The 14648-nt window shown below is 38.8% G+C and overlaps 1 protein-coding gene across 11 annotated transcripts in view; it reads left to right on the top strand.

Annotated features, from left to right (window-relative positions):
- Positions 1 to 13959, top strand: part of apbb2b (amyloid beta (A4) precursor protein-binding, family B, member 2b) — a 54776-nt gene extending 40817 nt beyond the window's left edge. For 5 of the 11 annotated variants that reach the window (XM_084402996.1, XM_084402992.1, XM_084402993.1 and 2 more), the window contains 7 exons: positions 873 to 1000; positions 6605 to 6719; positions 6937 to 7024; positions 7257 to 7340; positions 8558 to 8673; positions 8818 to 8997; positions 11874 to 13959. In XM_084402996.1, the coding sequence (XP_084259122.1) occupies positions 873 to 1000; positions 6605 to 6719; positions 6937 to 7024; positions 7257 to 7340; positions 8558 to 8673; positions 8818 to 8997; positions 11874 to 12044 (882 nt within the window). In that variant the 3' untranslated portion in view covers positions 12045 to 13959. Of the gene's footprint in view, positions 1 to 872; positions 1001 to 6604; positions 6720 to 6936; positions 7025 to 7256; positions 7341 to 7957; positions 8000 to 8557; positions 8674 to 8817; positions 8998 to 11873 lie in introns of all 11 variants that reach the window. The other 6 variants (XM_084402995.1, XM_084402987.1, XM_084402990.1 and 3 more) reach the window with 3 other exon arrangements.
- The last annotated feature ends 689 nt before the right edge of the window (positions 13960 to 14648 follow it).

Below are 14648 nucleotides of genomic sequence, written 5' to 3'. Positions count from 1 at the left end.
CCAAAGCCGAGCCTAGTGTATATTTTGTGAGTGCTACAGAAATCTCCCAAATTTCATTAAAATAAAAATAAATATTTGTGCCCCGTAAATGCACGAAAGTCATATGGGTTTGGAACGATGAGGTTGAGTAAATGATGGCATTTTCATGTTTGGGTGAACTAACACTAACCAAATCGTCGTTGTTTTATTCACGTCAGAAATACATTGTGTAGGTAACTAAATAGTTTAATTTAATTTTAATTTTTTATCCTTCTCCCAGTTCACCGGCCACTTACTTTCACGTGTTGTAAATCCGACAACTCTGATTCTCTGCGCTGAAGAGCAAACTATTACATGGCGGCACAGATCACCCGTTATCATATGACATAATCATTATAAAAGTGTTTAAAAGACAAAATACAAACACTAACACATATTTGAGAAACCAGAATATCAGCCATATTTCACAATAAGAAGAAAATTGTTCAAGCAAAAAGCAAGAGGTTTATTTTCTCATAGCTGAATGGACACAGTGTAATGTAATTTTGAATATTGAAGACAATGGACAAAATTAAGACTCTTGATGTGTCCAAAACCAAGAAGGTTTATGTCTTAAAGCTTAAGGGAACAAGTACAAAAGTGTAGGCAATTTTTTTGTATGCAGTTTAACAAATATATATTTTTAAATGTCTCACTTAATTCTATTCAATAATACTGTTGTGCAATTCAGAGATCCTGAGATCCTGACTTTGCTTGGGGCCCCCAAAATGGTAAACCCGCCCGCCCCTACTTAGAAGGCAGCTGCCTATGTAGGCATTAGATAGTAAGAAAGCTCACTAGGTTTTGAAACTAATCTCTCATCTTGTTCATTGGCGTTGTGCGTGTGTTTCCAGGGGAAGGATATGTACCTCATTCTGGAGAATAACATGCTGAATCTGGTTGATCCGATGGATCGTTGCGTTCTACACTCTCAGCCAATCGCAAGCATCCGTGTGTGGGGCGTCGGCCGCGATAATGGAAGGTAAACGCTGGTTATGGCAATGGGTATTTTTATGGGTTAGTTAAGGAGAACATGTTAAATGATTAAGGGTTTATGAAATGTTTAATAAATGACAGAGATAAACTGAACCAAACTGAATGTTTAATAACTCTGTATTTATGAAAATATGGGAGGTGTTTCTATAAATCTCTAAAAAGAGTTTTTGAAACCGCACAGATGGGGCAAAAATGGATTTTATATCAGTTTAAACATTGCAGCTGCCACAGACATCATCAGGGTCTTATTTACGAGGAGCTAATTTTCTACTTTGCTGCACTTGTTCTGCTGACTGGTCACCTACCAACACTAATAATGTTTAATCTCTGTGACCCACTGAATGTTTGCTCAATTTTTTCGAGTAAGTACTTTCTCTGCCTAGTTAAATCAGATAAAGGCCATTTCAAATACTGAAATGACCTACAAAAGCCAATGTAAAGGTGAAGTAAATGTACATTTCACCTTTACAATACTTTATTGCTGGAAAAAGGAAATACTATATATAAAGTGTTTTTCAGCCATTTGATTATAGTTTGATCAGCCAGTGTTGCCAAGTATTTTCTAAATATTTACTAATCAATACGTTTTCCTCAGTTTTTCCATTAAATAATCACTAAGAAGGAATAATGATATTTAATGACTTTCCTGTATATGAACCGATATAACAATACATAGTAATATAATCATAATTTATGCATTATTTTTTGCTAAGACATTTTAATATACAAAAATAAAAAAATAAACACATTTTGATGACAAGACATTGGGCCCTATTTTAACGATCTGAAACGCAAGTGTCAAAGCGCAAAGCGCAAGTAACTTTGTGGGCGGGTCTTGGCGCTGTTGCTATTTTCCCGGCGGGATAAATGACTCTTGCGCCTGGCGCAAATCTAAAAGGGGTTGGTCTGAAGTAGCTTCATTATTCATAGGTGTGGTTTGGGCGTAACGTGAAATAAACCAATCAGAGCGACATCTCACATTCCCTTTAAGAGCAGGCGCGCTTGTTCTAAAGCGGATTCCTATTAGAACGGCGGATTTGCCAGGCGCACGACAGGAGCGGTTCACAGCCGAGGAGACCGACGTTCTCGTCAGGGGCGTTGGGGATGGAGAAACACACCCAAATTAACTTCGGTTAAACAGGCGTATGATAATTTGGGTAAATGTGTAAGCTAGATGTATGCTTTTATAATAAAATGTCTATCTATCTATCTATCGTAATAATGTATGATTTGCAAAAATGATAACTGCTGCGTCTGTGTGTAGATGAGAGAATCAAAGTGTATGCGCGTTGTGCACACGCTACATTGATTAAGGCCAAGCATGCGCCCTTAAAATAGCATATAATAACATGCGCAATGCGCCACTGACTTTAAACTGTTTTTTTTCAGTTAGTGGCGCAATTGTTTTCTAAACCTGTAAAATAGCATGAGGGAACGTTTGAGCCGGAACACGCCTCCTCTTTGCGCTGAACCGCCCCGGGGAGCGCAAGTGTATTTCTTAGTTAACCGACATGCGTCTGTGGAGGGAAAAGTCCGCTGTGTGTCGGGTGCAAAATAGGAATGATACATGCGTCGGTGTTCAAAGTCAATTGCGCTGGGTGCAAGATAGGGCCCAAAGTCTTGAAACTGACAGTTTGTCTCATTCACAGAATATGTAAGGATAAGAAATAATTGACGACGGACCGTTGAATTATTAGAAAAATATTGCATGCGTGGCCGTTACAACTCTGGTGTGCATTATTTTTCTAATAATTCAACGTCCCAGAGTCAATTATTCCGCACCTCGAAACATTGTTCAGATGATGTATTTCAAGACGTTTGTCAAGTTTTTGTCCTTAAAACGCTCTTGTGTGTAGGACTATTTGCTTACGCATCTAATCCCAAGCCTCCGTTGCTAATTCCAAAACGTCATTTTAGAGCTAGTAACGGGGACTTCAGCCACCGACTAATCCAGTTATAGAGAGAGAGACAGAGATTAAGCGTGTGTGAATTTGACCTCAGTCTGTGCGTCTCTACCAGTGTCTACTAATAGCGAAAATACGTTTATCTGCACCTTGTGAGAAACATCTTTTAGATTTTAAGTTGCTAAACTATTTGACTGATAAAATCATCAGAGCAGTGACAACACGCGACTGTGTGTCAGTACTGTATGTGTGTGCGTTTGAGTGGGAGAGTGAGGGAGCACGAGAAAGATATGTGATTTCCATAATAACTAATTAATGCCTAAATAATAAAACAATTTTGTGACAGAAAACTTGGAAATAATTTGTTGTTTTTATCCTATTGTTTACTATATATTTTTGCTTAGTCAGTGTCTTTGTGGGTTTTGGTTCTTTTGTCTTTTGTAGTCTGTAAGGACCTTTGAAATAACTGAAATCGTTTGCCGAAGTGATATGGAAGTGTAATGCGGTAAAGACCTGCCTGGAACTACTTTAGCCGTGCGTTTCCCTGAAAATAATTGCACACCTTAGAACGTTCTCAACCAATCAGAATCAAGCATTCAACAGCCCTGTAGTATAATGCTTAATTTTATGTCACTAGCAAAATTCTAACAAATATATTATGACTATTCAATATAACCTGCCAGTTCTAGTGGCTGGTGCATGTGCTGTGAATTCTTCACATTTCATTTTAATTAGTGATTTATATCTGCAAACGTCAGCATCTCTGCACCTGTGACTTTCCTCATGCGCTCATTACTTATTACACTCTGTAAGAGATTCACTTAATGTGTCTGTGTTAATGTATTCTGATATCGAGATACTCCTACGCTAAAGGTCATTATAATGATTCTGGATTGAAGAAGTCACCCAAGTGAAAGGAGGACAGAAATAAAAGATTGATGATTGAGAGACTAATGAAAGTTTAATCCAGTGTTATAGGGGCTGCCCGTATGTGTAGCTGTGAGTGTCTTGTGACTTCCAAATTTGACATCCAAATGTTGCATATAAATCTCGTACACACTCTGAAGAGCTGCACTTTTCTTGCTTTAGTCCCAGAAGAGCTGATTGATGTGTGTGTGTGTGCGTGTGTGTGTGTGTGTGTGTGTGTGTGTGTGTGTGTGTGTGTGTGTGTGTGTGTGTGTGTGTGTGTGTGTGTGTGTGTGAATGATGCAGGGGTGGAATGCAGCATACTTCATCAGGGATGCTGAATCACACTTTTGCCTCACTGTTTGTAAGCAGTACCACACTCTGACCAGCAGATGGCATACTTCATATGTTCACTTAACAGGAACCATGCTTTAGGCTGGGCTTTTTCAGACTTATTGTGTAGTCTGCATGTGTAAGTATGTGCTTGTGTGTGATCATTGTGTCCTCCTATGCTAATACTCCACTAAGCCCATCAGTAAGATTTTCCTCCCAAGACCCTGGAGGAGGTTACCGTAGCGACAAGCGAAGCAGGAGGGGGAGGGTAGAAGGAACGCTGGGATTGGATGGAAGGAGAGAGAGCGAAAATGAGAAGGGGGTAAAAAAAAAAGAGAGAGATCCAGCATAGAGAGGTGAGCTGCATGTTTTTAACAGAGCAGGGGATGAGACGAGGAGGTGAAAATCTGTAGAAGAGGGTACGACAATGCTATAGCAGGAAAAACACATTACTTGAAAAGATGTGAGTATTTTTCTCTCTTTCTATCACTTAATTTGATAACTTGAGACAATACCCATGAATAAATGTAATGCATTTTTTTCTACAGCATGACATTTGTTGTTGAGTTGTTTTCAGTGGAGGTATGTGTTGGAGTGAGAAAGGAGGAATAGTAGAGCAGTTAGAAGGTGGAGTGGGTGGAATTGCTCCAGATGGTGTGGATGAGTAGGTGGAGATTTCAGTAGAGAATTATGGACGTACTCTACGTGTTGTTGTCATTTACTGTGGTGAGGATAGCATTGTGGAGTACTGTGTGTGCCGTTATTAAATTAGGTCACGGCAAGATGTTCACATTTGAAAGAGACTGCAACTTCCTTGTGTGTTCCCTCAGATCAGGCCTTCCCTCTGATGCCATCCCACACATCCACGCAAACTAGAACACATGCGTTTTTTCAGATTCCTCAGGGGAACCTCAGGGTTCTGTTCTCGGTCCATTTGCGTTGTTCCCTGTACCTTCTTGTAGATTCTCCTTGACCCTCCAGCACATTTTTCTGTCAAATCCTGCTGAGGTGCTGTAACATAGCCCAGTTTGAACAGGTTTACCAGCCTGGGGTTCATTCTGGACATTACTGAGTGCATTGAGTTCATCTGGTTTTATTCTCTCTCTGTCTGGTCAATCTCTAATTACCACACTGTTACATATTCATGTCTTTTTCTGGATGCACACAGAGAGCCTCATGTTTTGAGGTGTCACATACATCTTGATAAATGTCTAAATTCTCTTGTCACACCTGCTGCTCTCATTTCCTCTCTCTTCTCTTTTCTCTTTCTTTCATACATGCACACATGCACACATAGAAATATGCTAGTCTTATTATGGAGGTTTGGAAAATGCAAAACTGCTAGAAAATGTATATTTTCTTGAAATGACAATATATTCTGTCCACAGCAGTTTTTAAGATGCAATTCCTGTCCTAGGAAATTTTTGTTATGGTCTATTTGTAATGAATGCATTGAAATACCTGAACACATTGGAACTTGTTCATGAAACAAAAGCAGTGTTTCTGTGTAAATCCTTCATAATACGTATTTTGTTGCATTGAATTGAATGTGACAGTTTTGTTTTGTGAATGATTTATGCAGAACTTTGTTTTACTCATGTTTCATTAATGGGCATCATTGTGTGTATTTTCTCATCATGTTTATTGTTTTAATCTTTTACTCTACTGCTTTCCGGGACTCAGAGAGAGGTAAATTGATTTACTTTTGATTTGTTATTTGTATTCTTCCCATTGCCCGGCTGTAGTCTGTTGCTGGTCATTTTGTTCATAATGGTTTATTTTTAGCTGAAATGTTAAAGAATAATACTGTGTATGATACAGCTGGAGGTATAAGTATAGAGATACTCATTCATCTTTCACATCCACGTGCACCTGGCTGCATATTGTATATGAGGTGTGTGTTTTTTCTTCACGGTTATATTTTACACCATTTTTTTTGGTTTGTTTGAAATGTTGGTGTATGTTTTTTTAAGTAACTGTTTTTAAATTGATTGTCTAAATCTAAAGGGCACATCATCCATCACAGTCTTTGAGGGCAGTTCTTAGCATATGCACACGTGGAAACACACACATATACACACAAACTCACTTTCACAACTCTTTATGTTTATAACCAAGTGTCTGTTCAATTGCATCATTTATTGATTCGTTTAATATGGTTGTTGATTTAAAATGACTCTATTTACTTCCTCAATGCACATTCCTAGTCTTAATGTGCACTTTATTTCTTTGTAATTATTTTAAACAAATTTAGGAAATCAACAGTACCTTTTTGTGGCCCAATCATTTTCCTATGGATAAAATAGTGACCCTTTACATTTTTCTAGTTCAGTATTCTGTTTGGTAACACAACAGATTATGTGATTTAAATGGGTTGTGAAATGTGACTTTAAACAGCTGTTTACATATAAGTTTAATCGTGTTTCATTTTAATTGTGTGCAAACAGGGATTTTGCATATGTAGCGCGAGATAAGGACACCAGGATATTAAAATGTCATGTGTTCCGTTGTGACACCCCTGCCAAAGCCATCGCCACCAGTCTGCACGAAATCTGCTCCAGGGTGAGAACTACACACTATACAAACAACATCCAACACAATTATCCTCAATGGCCCGTTCAAAACAGTTTAACACCAAAATTGCAGAGAAACCCACTGACAGTCTCAAGGATGTGCGAAAGGATAGAACGCAGCTGAGAAGGAAGAAACAGGGTTCACATTCTGTTTAGGCTGCTGATTTAGGGCAGCGAGTCTAATGAGTTCGATCCCTGTGTAATAGATCATGGCAGAGCGCAAAAATGCCAAAGCTATGGCTGGAGGATCCCTACAGGACAGAACACATGCTGGGCTCGACGTCCCACTACAAGGTAACACAACGTGCTTATACACTACTGGTCAAAAGATTTATTTAATGTTTTTGAAAGAAGTCTAAGGCTACATTTCTATTTGAAAATGTAACCAGCCTTGGTGAGCTTAAGAACATGTTCAAAAACATTAAAGAATTTGATTATCGCAAACTTTTGAAGGGTAGTGAATGTGTATTTCTTCCCTGTTAAATAATAGGTGTGTGTTAATGTGTAATTTGTGTGTTACCCTTAGCAGAGTTCCCCACACCAAAGACTGAACTGGTGCAGAAATTCCAGGTGTTATACGTTGGCATGATGCCGGTTGCCAGACCTATAGGTGAGCAATCACTCTCACTCGTAGTCTTGCACTCATAGTTTTCATGTTCTCTCTCTTTTTTTCACATACACTTATATAATGTGAAATATATGTCTGGATAAATTCCTGTAGCTCAAACAGTAGAGCATGGCGCTAGCAATACCGTCATGGGTTTGATTTCCAGGGAATGCATGAACTGATAATATTTATACTTTCAATGCAGGTGAGTCGCTTTGGATGCATAAATATGTAAATGAATTAAATCCTTAACAAAAGATAAATACAGTCTGCTTAAACTGACAAACAATCTTTTTTTTCATGTGTTTATTGTAAACACCGTGTAAATATTTAAAGTGCAGTGTGGAAAAAGTATGTAAATCCTTATTTAATGGGTAGTTGATATTTTTTCCGAATCAGCCATGCACATCTGTCAGACATTTGGCACTTTTCTTACTTGCAAAACTTTTTCAGTTATCTTTTGAGCTGTCTGGTGTGCATCACATTCTTAAGGTCACGCTTTTGTAACCCTTTTCAGCTTTCTGCAGATCAACAATTCTTCATCTTAGGTGTTCTGAGATCTCATTTGTTTAACGGTGATTGCCTTGTAAATAGCAAACTTTGTGAGTGTTGTTTTATAGATCAGGCTGGCTCTGACCTCCGTTCTCGTCTTAAGACACCAGGTTAGATGACTCCTGACTCCAGTTAGCTTTTGAAGAAATCATTTTCACCCTACTTAGGGCCAGATTTACTAACATCTTGCGCCAGCGCAAACCCTCTTTTGGTTTTAAAAAACTACTGTCAGGATTTACTAAAGTAAAATTAGCACTGAGAAGGCGTGGACAGGGTTATTTTTTCGGCTGACCTTATTGCATATGTATTTGTCGGTTTCCCTAGTTTCCCTTTCAGACACAAAATGTGTTTGAATGAATCACGCAAAGTGATTTACTAATGTTTGCGCCACTCAATTTACTCGTATTCGCGCTATAATTATTTACCGACCAAAAAAACATGTCTTAAACCAGATGCTAATTTGTAATTTGCCTTGTTTAGTAAATCTGGCCCTGAGTGCGTTTAATAAAGACATGAGAACGCATCATTGTTTGTTATTTAAGTAGACTGCATTTGTTTATTGTTGCGACTGTTGAAAATTATGGCTCATGTATTCAGATAAAGCCCCTCATACTTTTTTTCCTGGAACTGTACATGCTATTACAAGGTCAGATGTCCCTGTTTTCTAGGCATGGACATTCTCAACGGTGCAATAGACAGTTTGATAACATCGTCGATCCGAGACGACTGGATCCCAGTGATGTTGAATGTAGCCGATGCAACAGTCACAGTCATCAAAGAGAAGGCAATTATAGATCTTTTCACCTGTTAAACCCAATAACATCATTGCCAAAATATGTGTTTTGCTGAAGTACAACTAATTCAGGTGTATTTATCATCTTTGAAATGTTGATTTGTGTATGATTCTTGGTGTCATAACCTATACTAGGAGGAAGAGGAGGTCCTAGTGGAGTGTCGTGTGCGTTTCCTGTCCTTCATGGGAGTAGGAAAAGATGTGCATTCATTCGCGTTCGTCATGGACTCTGGGAACCAGCACTTTGAGTGTCATGTTTTTTGGTGTGATCCCAATGCTGGCAGTGTGTCAGAGGCTGTTCAGGCAGCATGCATGGTGAGTTATGACACCGGAACAACGGTTCTACACCTCGTCAAATGCGTTACAAACTTACTGCAGCAATCTTATTCTATGGGCACTATAGCGAAGCTTTATAACCAAACACAATCGTTGTCAAGACAAGAGCTGGACAATATAATGTAGCTACAAAAATTATATATCAATATTTTTCAGCTTGTAAGAATAAAAAAATAATAATTGAATTATGTCTCTCATGCTCACCTAGGCTGCAATTATTTATTGAAAAATATAGTAAAACTGTAATATTATTGTGAAATATTTTTGCAATTTAAAAGAGCCCTTTAAAAAAGAAAAGAAAATTATGTTAATATATTTTAAAATGAAATTTTATTCTTATTTTTTGAGGAATTGAACATTCAAAAGCTTGTATTTGAATGTATTTTAAATTTGAAACCTTTGTAACATTATACATGTCAAAAGATTTACTGTGACTTTTGAACAAATTAATTTGTCTTTGCTGAATAAAAGCATTCATTTTCATTTATCAAAAAGTACTTATCCCAAAACTTTTTAATATATAGAAGGGCTGTCAATAGATCATTTTTTTTAAGTGCGCTTAATTAGTCCCTAATTCATACATTTTTGCACACCAAAGCACCCATTCAAAAAAAACTTTTCAGAATTCACAGTGTTCATGTGTTCAGTGCAACAGCAAAGAGCTTGTTTGCATTTTAGACAAGTCAAGTCATGATACCGAATAGGACCACATGAAGATTCCAAAAATAAATAAATAATGAAACCGGATCTGACTGTACACAGATCCATTCAGAATTACTAAACAAGGCAACATTGGCAGGAGTCATGACAAATCAAAACATTATTCTGAACGTGTGGAGACAATGTGAATATACTGAAGTGTGTCTGTGCATAAATACAATGTGAGGGCTCGTGCTCTTCAGAAATGATCACAGAATATGACAGAGCTTGTGTTTTAAAGCGAATCAGACACTGGAATTAATAATTCACTGAGAATCCAACGTGAGTCTCTATTCTCTCTGCCATCTCTAATCATCATGGTTTTCTTTACATTATTGCTGTTTTGGACTGATTGTTTGGATGAATTCGCTTTTGTTTAACGGCTTAAAATGATCTGATTGCTAGAATATAAATTTCGAACTACCAGGGTTACAGGGTTACTTGTGCCATTGTAGATGCTTAGTGTAATAAACTCCCGACTCTCAAGATCATCTAACTGCGTGACGTTACGTTAATGACGCAATTTCACGTGCTTCAGTCATTTATTTGCGTTAAATTAACACATTAAGAATTTTGCATGTGTTATATATATATATACACTCACCTAAAGGATTATTAGGAACACCTGTTCAATTTCTCATTAATGCAATTATCTAATCAACCAATCACATGGCAGTTGCTTCAATGCATTTAGGGATGTGGTCCTGGTCAAGACAATCTCCTGAACTCCAAACTGAATGTCAGAATGGGAAAGAAAGGTGATTTAAGCAATTTTGAGCGTGGCATGGTTGTTGGTGCCAGACGGGCCGGTCTGAGTATTTCACAATCTGCTCAGTTACTGGGATCTTCACGCACAACCATTTCAAGGGTTTACAAAGAATGGTGTGAAAAGGGAAAAACATCCAGTATGCGGCAGTCCTGTGGGCGAAAATGCCTTGTTGATGCTAGAGGTCAGAGGAGAATGGGCCGACTGATTCAAGCTGATAGAAGAGCAACTTTGACTGAAATAACCACTCGTTACAACCGAGGTATGCAGCAAAGCATTTGTGAAACCACAACACGCACAACCTTGAGGCGGATGGGCTACAACAGCAGAAGACTCCACCGGGTACCACTCATCTCCACTACAAATAGGAAAAAGAGGCTACAATTTGCACGAGCTCACCAAAATTGGACAGTTGAAGACTGGAAAAATGTTGCCTGGTCTGATGAGTCTCGATTTCTGTTGAGACATTCAGATGGTAGAGTCAGAATTTGGCGTAAACAGAATGAGAACATGGATCCATCATGCCTTGTTACCACTGTGCAGGCTGGTGGTGGTGGTGTAATGGTTTGGGCATCGTTTAAATGCCACAGCCTACCTGAGCATTGTTTCTGACCATGTCCATCCCTTTATGACCACCATGTACCCATCCTCTGATGGCTACTTCCAGCAGGATAATGCACCATGTCACAAAGCTCGAATCATTTCAAATTGGTTTCTTGAACATGACAATGAGTTCACTGTACTAAAATGGCCCCCACAGTCACCAGATCTCAAGCCAATAGAGTATCTTTGGGATGTGGTGGAACGGGAGCTTCGTGCCCTGGATGTGCATCCCACAAATCTCCATCAACTGCAAGATGCTATCCTATCAATATGGGCAAACATTTCTAAAGAATGCTTTCAGCACCTTGTTGAATCAATGCCACGTAGAATTAAGGCAGTTCTGAAGGCGAAAGGGGGTCAAACACAGTATTAGTATGGTGTTCCTAATAATCCTTTAGGTGAGTGTATATATTCCTTAAAATACAGAGCCATAAACAGCTTTGTTACCATCCTAATAAAAATTAGCACAAAATATTTTTTTATGAAAAATGCCCTTCTGAGACTTCTGTGAATGGAACTTGATGGTCAAATAAAAAAATTATGTTAAAATCATTGCAGTATTCACAATATTGCTTAATCGTTGTAAACATTGCTTAGTCAACACTATAGACTATCTGTCTATACCAACTGTAGGTGTAGTGTCCAAAACTACCACCCAAACTTTTCATAAGATTTAACAAGATCAAGGTTAAAAGAAGATCTTTTCCAGCCCAGCCTGATGCATTGCATTCGACACATGAATTCATCCACTCACTCTTTATTCTTGTTTTCTTCTTTGTCTCTGCAGTTGAGGTATCAGAAGTGTCTGGTGGCACGCCCTCCATCTCAGAAAGCCTGCTCACAGGCGCCCCCTGCTGATTCAGTCACACGCCGCGTCTCCACCAGCGTCAAACGTGGAGTTCTGTCCCTCATCGACACGCTCAAACAGAAGAGACCAGTCACTGAGCTCCCCCAGTGATCTGACACACAAGCACGCATACTCACCGTCACGCTCTGCATGCTTATAACTATCAGAATGTCCTGTACATAACCTGTCCAGTCACATGATGGAGATGAAGAGGAAGTCGAGGATGAAAACTGTCCGAAAGAAAAACTACACGTAATTATAAAAAGGATCTGATGCCAAGAAAATACTCTCGCAAACACACACACACACACCTGATCAAGCCTCTCTCTTCCGTCACGCATATGTCGGTCGTGTATATCTGCATGGGAAGACACGCTTCTCCAGCATGACAATAACCAACAGGCTCCGCCCATTGATAAACACCACTCCACATGGACAAAGGCTGCTAAAAGAGATAACTTAAACTGAAGAAAGTTTGTGTAATTCAGAAAGAACAAATATGACACAGCAGAACTTCTTCAAATCGTCAGTTCATGTGTGCGGGTGTGTAGAAGAGCTTGATGCTGCTTCATTTGCTAAAGGATGTTCGCAAGTGTCGCAGTTTTTATGTTGCATTCTTTGTTACACTGACAAACACAAAAGAAGAAGAATGGATGGATGAGAGGAAGTAATGTCATAAAACTCAGAAGACTGTGAATGTTTGCAGTCTGTTCCATTTAAAGTCGGACGTTGAATATTCCCACTTGACATCTTCTGACCAAGGTGCTCCAATGTTCAAAAGATTGTGTAAATCGTCAGTGATATTTTAGTGAAATTTTGCAGGCAAAAATGTCCATTGTCAATAGTGTAGCGATGTTTGAAGCGCAGTCCACACAGAAGTCACTTTCAAACCAAGCAGCTTTCTGTTGGCGAATGCAACGAATTTGCCTGATGCGAGTGGAGAAATACCAGTCACACGGTTGGTTTCAACCTCAAAAATCGGCCAAACAACAGTGAATGTGACTGCACCTTAAGACAACAAAACAACAATGCTAACTTAGCATTGCTTTTGTTCAACGTCAACAATGCGCAAGTTGGGAGTTCGACTTCAAGTGAAGTTCCTTTGCACTTTTCCAAGTAGGAAGTTGGAAATTAAGTCGAACAGCATTAATGTCAAAACACATCAAAGCTTTCACCAAATTATTTTTTTTCTTTTCTTCAAGAAGCTCTGCTGACACGCTTGTCTTCACCGGAAGTCGACGAGGAGGCTTGTAAAAGATGCGGACATGAAACGAACAACGTTGTTAAATCAAACATCCCCATAGACTTGCCCTGCATTAACACAGTCGGAAGGACATGACCTCTTCAGTTCAGTGTGTAGATGTAAATTATGAATGTGCTTTTTATATTTCCAAAGTGAAATTGCCTCTTTTTTTCTTTTTTTTCTGAAAGAGAGAATGTTGCAGAAGAGAACTAAATTACTCGTAGGGCGAAATACAGGAGGCGGGAAGAACTTTGTTTAGAGCCGAACAGTTCAACGGTGTCACTTCTGCTTTGAACCCCTGCGTAGTGCTTACTTCCTCGAGAGGCTTTCCAGTGACTGAAAGTCAAAAATATCTGCAGCACATCCAAGTTAGTGAAAAACCGAAAGATCTATTTCAGTTCCAGCATCTGTTCCTCACGTTCGGGTGTCATTAGTGGCTCTACATGTCCTGGTTGCGCTTCACAAATGTTTTTTTGTTTTTTACCCGCACGCTTTACCCACGTGGTCTTGCTGTGCTCTGGCGTGCCACCTGTATTCCTAGACTTACCCTTTCTTTCACAAGGGTTTTGACGAATCACTTATGTGTGTACATACAGTATCTATATATAGCAAACATCATATCATAAGGCTTTATTTTTCAAATTTCAGATACTTTTATTTTGTCATGTTTTCTGTTTTATTTTGGTCGTACTTGCCTTGGCATGTCTTGTGATCCCATTTGTTCTGGCCATACTGTAAAGAAAAAAAAAAACTCATGTATGTGTTGTAGATAAACCAACTGACAAAACAAAGAAAATAAGAAGAGTGAATGATGGTAGAAATTGTGAATATGAATTTATTTTATGGTCCTTTTTAGGAGAGCTAGCTCTAGGGGAGGAGATGTGAACTGTAAGTGTCTATCTATGCATTCTTTTAGCTCTGAGGAAGATTTGAGAGAGAGAGAAAAAAAGACACATTGCCTTGCATGTCCTGGGACAATTTAAGAAGAATAACTGTACTGAACAGAAATGATATTTTTTATTTTATTTATTCTATTTTATATCGGTATATACTGGTTTTATTGTGATGTATCATATGCTTAGACATTCTTTACCCTGTCTCGGACAACAAATCAAACAAGAGGTGTCAATCCAAAACGTAGTACAGTTACTCTGGTGACTCTCGAAAGAGCTGTGTGTGCTCGGATGCTGCCTTGGTAACGTAACATTTGAAAGGCCTTGTAGGACCTTCACGTTCTGCCCAAACCAACATTAGATACTGCTTTAGAATACACTAAGGGACAGATTTACTAAACAGGGCAAGTTAGCGTGAGAGCGCAATTCCCAAAAAAGCGCAGATGGGAGTGAAAATGTCTATTCCGTAATGACCAACGCAATCTACCAATTAGCGTCTGGTTTAAGACATGCTGTTTTGGGCGGTGAATATTGGGGCAAAATAACAGTTAATTGAGTAGCGCAGACCTTAGTTTTTAA

This window comes from Rutilus rutilus (genome assembly GCF_951802725.1).
Source record: "Rutilus rutilus genome assembly, chromosome: 2".
Taxonomy (NCBI): Eukaryota; Metazoa; Chordata; class Actinopteri; order Cypriniformes; family Leuciscidae; genus Rutilus; species Rutilus rutilus.
Note: the sequence above shows the minus strand (reverse complement) of the source record. Positions and strands in the feature narration are given on the sequence as shown.